The sequence below is a fragment of the Trichoplusia ni genome, chromosome 17, assembly GCF_003590095.1.
Source record: "Trichoplusia ni isolate ovarian cell line Hi5 chromosome 17, tn1, whole genome shotgun sequence".
Lineage (NCBI taxonomy): Eukaryota > Metazoa > Arthropoda > Insecta > Lepidoptera > Noctuidae > Trichoplusia > Trichoplusia ni.
In genome coordinates, this window is record NC_039494.1 from 1,913,517 (window position 1) to 1,921,850 (window position 8,334).

The 8,334-nt window shown below is 35.6% G+C and overlaps 1 protein-coding gene across 1 annotated transcript; it reads right to left on the reverse strand.

Moving 5' to 3' along the window:
- Nucleotides 1-90: 90 nt before the first annotated feature.
- Nucleotides 91-3,507, reverse strand: LOC113502288 (prisilkin-39-like). Its single transcript, XM_026883798.1, has 3 exons — nt 3,388-3,507; nt 1,382-1,538; nt 91-804 (listed from the first exon to the last, which is right to left on the reverse strand). The coding sequence occupies exons 2-3, from the start codon at nt 1,536-1,538 to the stop codon at nt 395-397; spliced, it is 567 nt and encodes a 188-aa protein (XP_026739599.1). The 5' UTR covers nt 3,388-3,507; the 3' UTR covers nt 91-394.
- Between the last annotated feature and the right edge of the window lie 4,827 nt (nt 3,508-8,334).

The window sequence follows — 8,334 nt, forward strand, 5'->3', positions numbered from 1 at the left end:
CACGCGCGTGCACCCGCTAGCGGGCTTCGCGCGTGGACCCGTCCAACGTGATGCGTGATCACGTCGCGTGCATGCGTGCCCCATTGCACGGAAGTATCACGCGACGGGCTCACGAGCGTGTGCACGCGCATGGGCACGCGCGGGTCGTTTTTGTATGGACACGCGAGAGGCACGCTTAACGCAGTTTATGCCCTCAGAACCAATCGGAGATGGTTTTTTGTTCAGTTTAGTAAATTATACATCTATCTAGTTAATACTGATATCATTAATGGAATGATTGAGAATGACAATTAAGCAATATAATATTCTTAGAGATTAGCTTTGGATGTACTTTGGTAAAACTAAATAAATAATTTTATTTTGGGTGTAACTTGGGTATAGATTTGGACGGTCTTCATTTTCTAGAATAACCCCGATATCCTGTAACCAAACTGGGTGTAATACCACTACTGTAGATATTGCCGTAACCAGGTCTCTTATAATAGCCGTACCCTAAGTGATTAGCGCCCTGATAGTTAGGGTTGCTATAGCCATAGTAGGAGTTGAGTCCTCCATTGCCAGCGTAGCCCCCGTAGCCTCCGTAGCCGTAGCCGCTGTATCCTCCCTTATATCCCCCGTAACCCGAGGTTCCCGGGTAACCGCTGCCTCCGTATCTTGAGTAGTCTCCGTCATATCCATTGTACCCGTAAGGGTTGTCGTAACCCCCATAGCCTCCATAGTTACTATATCTGCTGTCTATTGATCCATAGCCCGTTACACCTGAGCTGGGATAACGACCCCAGTCTGAGTAGCGATCGGCTGCATCTGGAACGATTTTTATAATTAGTTATCCAGCTTCTTAAAACTACTTACTTCGCAACTAGTTTTGTTGCAAAGGTGGTAGACCCCGCGTTTCCACTTCCTAAATTTGTGAAATAGAATTACTTACATTAAAATTAAGTCAGATTAGGTATCTGCCCGTAAAATTATTATAAAGCTGCCCAACGGTTTTCAAAACCGGAAAACAAACATTAAAAACCTAAGAAGTGCGATTGAGACTTCCTAGACTTAGGGTTCTAAACAAATAGGCTAAAGATGTAATAGTTAAGAAAAAGTAAGACGAGGTAAATATCCAAAAGAATTTGGTCGACCACTAAATGTATGACCGTACAAACGCTGCTTAACCTCAGTTTATATTTTTATCATAGTTATGTTATATCGGCAACAGATATAAACCTTCTGAAAATTTTACTTTATGAGATACAACGTAAAATGTCAATTGTGATATATTATTCAAAAAGGCACTACTGTACCTACTTGAAATGATTCTATGAAATGTTGAAAATAAACATAAGGTATTAATAATATATAAATTAAATATTTTAAGTCAATATTTCCTTACATCCACTACTGGCAGCAGTTTTCAGATCATCCTTTTCGTCATCAAACGCTTGAGAACTTGCAACAGATTTCACAGATCCGGCAGCATCATTAGCTGGTGCAGCACACGACAGCTCTAGTAGCACGGCTGCTACCAGTAGACAGACGACTCGGATCATCTGTAAATCAAACAACATTAACGATGAATATATATGGCATGTCAAACATTAAATTGTTTTTATAATACACTAGCTTTTCGCCTGCGGCTTCGCGTGCGTCGAGGTCGGTTATATCGCGTTTCCAAGAGAACTCTTCAACAATCCGGGATAAAAACTATCCTATGTTCTCTCTCAAGATCAAGTCTATCTCTGTACCAAATTTCATTAAAATCGGTTCAGTGGTTTAGATGTGAAAGCGTAACAGACAGACAGAGTTACTTTCGCATTTATAATATTGTAGTAAGGGTCTTATGTACTCTTTGCTAAGGAGAATGTTTTATTCTCAATTTTTTGTTTATCTTTATTTAGTTTTTATGATAAGAACGTAACGTTTTTTGAGGAAATAGTTGAAAATTATACCAAAGATAGATGATTTAACTGAAAGTATGTATATATTTACTCAGGAATTCGAACCCAGAACCCAGAATAATCGTTTCTAACCACGAGACCGGAGGTTAATTAGCTTCATGTGAAGGTTTATTACGCGAACACTTCCGACCCTCAAAACAATAATGATCACGTTGTTTGTAACCTATGTATTTCTCACGCAACCTTAACAGGCAGGCACCAGCGTTTAACTAGTCACCAATGATTCACTGTCATGGTTCAAGACCGGACAGACACGGCACATGCATTGTGTTAAACTGAGTCACACGTAAAATTCTGTAAAATTTAGAGATGTTGCACTTAGATTAATCTTCCCTTTCGATTCATCGTATTATCCCCTACTCCGAGTTAAGGGATTTACGGGTCATTCCCTAAATTTAATCTTTCATCCACATTTGCGTTTGTTGCTTGTCCGAACTCATGTGGAAAACAGAAACAGACAAAAGTCCAGGCTCTTGAATAATGTTTGGTCTTGATAGGTTTCCTTAGTTAAACGTTAGAGAATTCCACCCTGAGCTTCGGTATGTTTTTATGTGCAGGAGAAAGTTAATTAACTTTATTTTAAATAAGTCTTACGTAATAAACAAAATAAAGCAAACTGGATTTGTAACGAATTCAAATTACAGTCGTAATAAGTAATGAGAACATTCCATTAATTCATGTTTTTTTATTATGTTCTGGCACTAACCTGAACCAAAGTAAAAGTGAAGTGGTAGTACAAAAAATATAAATAACACTTAATAGATACGATCTCCTGTTTTTAACACTTTCACTGTAGATATTTTAAACGTAGATCCATCAGGGTACCTAACATTTTAGAACTAGTAGAATTGCAGTAATTGGTTGAATTTTTTAAGTAAAAACCGATAAACACTGTTGGATATACATAGTAACTGTATATACGATACCTGTATATAATGTTTTGATGACCATTCTTGGTACTTGGTAGCTACCCCCGTCCGAATGCATCGGATTTGAGAAGCATTTGAGATAGTTGATGATTAACATGTGCCGATTTGCCGGTAAACGAAATTATTATTAAACATTTTTTAAAATCTGTGTCGTCATGACCCAGCATCATGATATCTTTATTCACCGATATTTAGGGTATCAATGGTGTCGTACAACGATTAAAATGATAGTGAACTTGCGTTATCAACACAAATCTGTTTATTGAAACTCTACGGTACGGATAGTATAATGTACAGTGTTAGTAATAAAAATTAGCATTGGCTGTTTTCCTTAATATTTTTTTGTAGTTAAACAAAATTTAAATGAACTCAATCCTTAAAGAATAATGCCTTAGTTACCGCAAGTGCGTATGCTACCTGATTATGAGGCATACCGGTTTTGAATACAATTTTGAAGAGGGGCAAATCGTAATTATTTGAACTCAAGCGGTAAAAAAAGTAGAAATACTCACCGTGATTTATTTTTTCAAAAACTTTATAAAATATATTAAGTACCACAGACAGCTAAGAGTATATCACAACACATGCAGTGTGTTTTGAGTGGAGATGCGCTCTGAGTACGCGTGCGTACGTTCCAACCTTTATAAACCGTGGGAGTTTTTGTCTTGTAATTGACAATGGTCACTGGGGAGGTAATGAGTCCGTTTGTAGGCAGCTCGTCCTTCTGGCAAGAAGACTGACGCATACGTACGTAAACGTAGCACAATCATAATAACTATACCTACCTACATGTAATGACACCTCTATTCTCACAGGACAGCGTGGTCCCAAACTGCAAACACGACAATATGCGGAAGTTTGATGGGTCTAACCCTGACGAAGTCTCGCACTGGGACTACGAAATGGACAATAGCGGCTATTAATATTAATATCATTGTCAGTTCGTGTTGCATAAAAATACTTACATGATATTTATATGTGAGGAAATTTTATGAATTAAATAATGCTTTTGTTAACATTTTCCATTAAATCATATTATTAACTTCCGGAATTTATTAATTATTGTATTAAGTTGTACGGTTAATTACTTATTATGTCATCTTAGTCCAAGCAACAGTCATTTTTTTTAACAAAAAAAAAACCTTAAAGTTTTTTTAAGTAAATATTGATTGATTAAAAAAAGCTTCTGTAGGTATTTAATAATATTTATTGACAACAAGAACATGCAACCGATATAAACTACCGAACCATACTTGCAGTAATTCTTATGGTACCAATTGACGGCTAATTTCACCTTAAATTATTGATAAAAAAAAAATCAACATAATCGGTTCATTCAGGCATCCCATCCATGGAAGTTCTTGAATATAAGTGGAATCAAAAGAGAGTAAACCCAGGTCCTCAAATTAATTAAGTTCTTAGGAAAACACATTGTGTTCGTAGAAGTAGCGACCACCTGTTTCCCAGTGATAGCAGACACTTAAAGGTACTCGAATCACCCCATGCGTCCGTGATTTTTTGTAATTTTCGTAGTATGAGACTTTAGCTGTCTTTAAGCCCCACGGTACCGAACCCGCAGTACGCGTCAACAGCTATTAATTGCAGTCGATATTTAAAACAATTACGTGTTAACATAATATGATCCTACCTAACCTATACGTACTAACACACCAAAACCTATATTATATATATTGTATTTATTTTCAGATATCAGAGAGTATAGCTTCCGCGAAAATTAAGTATGACATGAACCTAATAGTTTGCGAGTTATCACAGTCATTAAAGCAAGGTATTGTGTGAATTGTGACCGTTTCGGTCTAGGCTATCATCTCAGGCCATTTCGCAAGATTAACAGATTAACGTCATAGCTGCCTGCGCACTCGTAAATGACTTACCCTTGGGGAGATCCCTTTAGGAGGACGATCTATAATTTTGGTATAATTGTATCTTAATTAACTTTCTACGCCTACACTTTATAGACTATACTAATTAAATTTCTATACTTAATAGATTTTAACTAAGAAATTATGATCACGATGATATATGTATGCATTATGCATAAACATATGCATTACCCATATATAAATTTATCATACATTAGAAGTTACTACTTCAACAATTAGATGTAAGTACTGTTTTGGAAGATTGGTAAACTCATTAAAACACAAGCTTAAAATTTAACTTTTTTGAGTTACTTGACTGGTATAGTACATATTTTATTTTTAACATTCGTGAGGCACTTCTATAATTATTTATTTACTAACGATTTACTCAGTACCAGACGTCTGCTGGACTCCGGTTGGGCCCTTAACTGTTAAGTCGTAAAATGTCGAATTCAATTACTACTCTTATATTTTTTTGTTACTGTGCGTTTATAGATTTACAAAAACTATAATTATAGTTTTTGTTAACATTCATTTGATGAAAGGCATAAAGAGATGGGACCTACTCATACGGTTGATTGGCTGTGTTGGAGGTCGACTTGACGAGGCAATACTCATCCTTGGCTCATTTGTACAAACAAACTTTTTTAAGGAATTCGTCATTAGAGTTGTTGACGTTAATTAATAGGTAACTACTTAGTAGGTAAGTATGTGTTTATGCACACATTGCAACAAGCCACATTGTTCTGTTTTAAATGTTACGATACAAAGACGGGCGTTGTCTTCAGTTTCCCTATTAGGATTACCCAATTAAGTATGTACTTCTATGAGCAGTATATTGTGAATGAGGAAACATTTTCCACTGCGACATAAACTTAACAAGAACTGTCGAAACTGTGAGTGACTCAACAAAGCACTTTGTTCTAGATATGTATATCTTTAAGTATACATGTAGGTACCTTTATATAACTCTCTGGGAACGATTAAGTATAATTAAATTACGCGACATCAGGAGCCATTATGTTATTGAACTGATTCAAAAAATCGATTAAATGGGCAGCTGACTGGAATGATATGGGCATTAATTTCATTGTATAATATGAATTGTACGCACAATTTGCGTTTTATCTGATATCCACACCTTTAAATAAAAAATTATCGTCAATACTCAGATTTTCAAAGCGTAAAGTCGGAAAGTTCACACGAGTGCAATTTACTTATATAGGTCGATGAATTAAATATAATGATTGATTGCTTGCTCGTACGTTCGATTGTTTCTTTAGTTTCTGGTGAAGGATGCTCAAAAAACCTAATTTTACCACATTCCGATAGTTATTTTTTGTTTCTTGTTATATTTACGGAAACGACTCCTGAAGTGAGGCATTTGATAATAGTGCATCGGAAACGTTTACAAACATTCAAGTTCCATACACAAATACAATCCCAGACCATGAGGAAGCATTCCTGGATCACACAAATGCTTGTACTAGTAATTAAAGTTGTACAGGGATCGATCTCGCAACACTGAGCTATCCGTGTATACAAATTATATAGAAAGGTGAAATCAGCCGCCTCCATTAAATTGAAATAAAAATACACAGCATTTTCATTTTCCATAGGCTTAGTCGGCAGTTACAATGAAAGAAGAAGAAAGAAATAACTTTACTACCATCTCATTGTATGGTACTTACGATATCATGCAACTAGCGAAGCATTTTAAGAAACGTACCCAAGATAATTATTATCCCGAATTCTTTTGTTGCCTCTTTAATCTAGAAAATAGCTAGCCGACGAAATAACTTTTAAGTACAATCTCACTTTTCGATTATTGACCTTATAAATTGAAACATTTATAAAATTGTACTTGCACGAAACAATTACGCGCCAGAAACGTGTTTGCATTAACAGCAGCAGGCAACGCAATTTAACAGATGAAACTGAATTGAGATCAAACGATAGGTACCTACGCAGTTTCCTGTAATGAGCGGTCTGCCCAAATAGATAATGTCTGTACCTCCAATAAATTGATTACTTTCCACTGTGTTCTATTCAATACAATTGGAATGGGACGGTTTAAAATGAATGGAGGCTTACACATTGTGTAGGAGTTTTCAATCGTGGGGTTCCTCTTTTTGAAGTCTGTGTCTGAGATAAATTACGTTTCACGCTAAGACGGGTTCTTTGAATCTGAATAGTTGAAGTTGTAGTAGCTTCAAGGTAAAGGGTCCTAAATTTTGTCTCATGATTATTATTATGTTTTTATTTTTGAGCAACTTGTGTTTATACATTCAACAACGCACAATGTCATTATAATCTTGTGAATTCCTCGAAATTGTCGTTTTTGTACAATTTGTGTGACAATTATGTGAGTGAGTAAACCTAAAAACAGTATGGCGGACGATTTAGTATGGTGGTCTCGGACAAGGCCAAGACATGACTAACATTATTTATATTATGTACCTAATAGCTATGTTTAAAAAAAGTTATTTTCGTCTGGAAAAAAGAAACTTGTGTTTTATTCATTTTAATGTGTTCAATTTATAGATACTAGTATTTAGTAACTGACAGTGGCTAACTGAACTCTGGCGTGTTAAATATGGAAACGTTAATTATATTTAACTACTAATTTCGTTTTTATTTTATTTTCAGTATCTACGTTAACATATGTCCTATTTGGAACTTAATTGGCTCAGTAGTCGATTCGCCCGGATCGGGCGAAGCGAACAACTGTCCTATTTATATTTTCTGAGGTATAATAGTTTTTAGGCGAAAAATTCTTTACAAAATTTTGGTATACCTGATTCTGTCCCTAAATAATATTCAAATTGAAAGTAGTCCATTCGCCCGATTTGGGCGGATCAAATTTGGGCGAATCGACTACTAATCCCTTAATGGGGTAGTATACTAGAAAATAACAAATACAGCTACTGAATTATACTCAAACGAATATCTTTGATTACTTATGTATATTCAGAGATATTCATTTTCATTAGAATGACATTTGCATGCAGTTGACACCGATACTAACAATCGGATTTGATTGCAGCCATAAAGAATAGCATTTGCAAGGAGCTCCTGCATCAAAGGGGTTCATAGTTACCTATACAAATGCAAATAGCATAAAATAAACACCGCTGCATCGCTGTATCTGTAAGGAAATATACCATAATATTGATAGTGTACTCTAAAACTGATCTGTGGTACGTGTATTTTAGAAGGGAAAAATATACCTCACAAATCACAATCCCCTTGGAAAACGGAAAGCATTTCTTATTGTAATCACTGATATCGTTTGCATTTAGAAATTTGATTGGAGTTACGAGTACAGGGTTTGCTTGCGAACTTCTTTTTTAAATACATGTAATTTAAGTTTTAAATAGTAGTGTCCACTGCCTCTTGTACCTTACACAACCCTGCAAATGATGGTATAATGTCTAGTGCCTCGCAGTGACCCATGACGATGCATTTAAGTCACGGCTGTTAGAATTTACAATGCATGATACCTAACATACTACTTATACCGACGTGTGTTATGTTATGCGAAAAAACATTGTACTAGAATAAATGTTACAATGC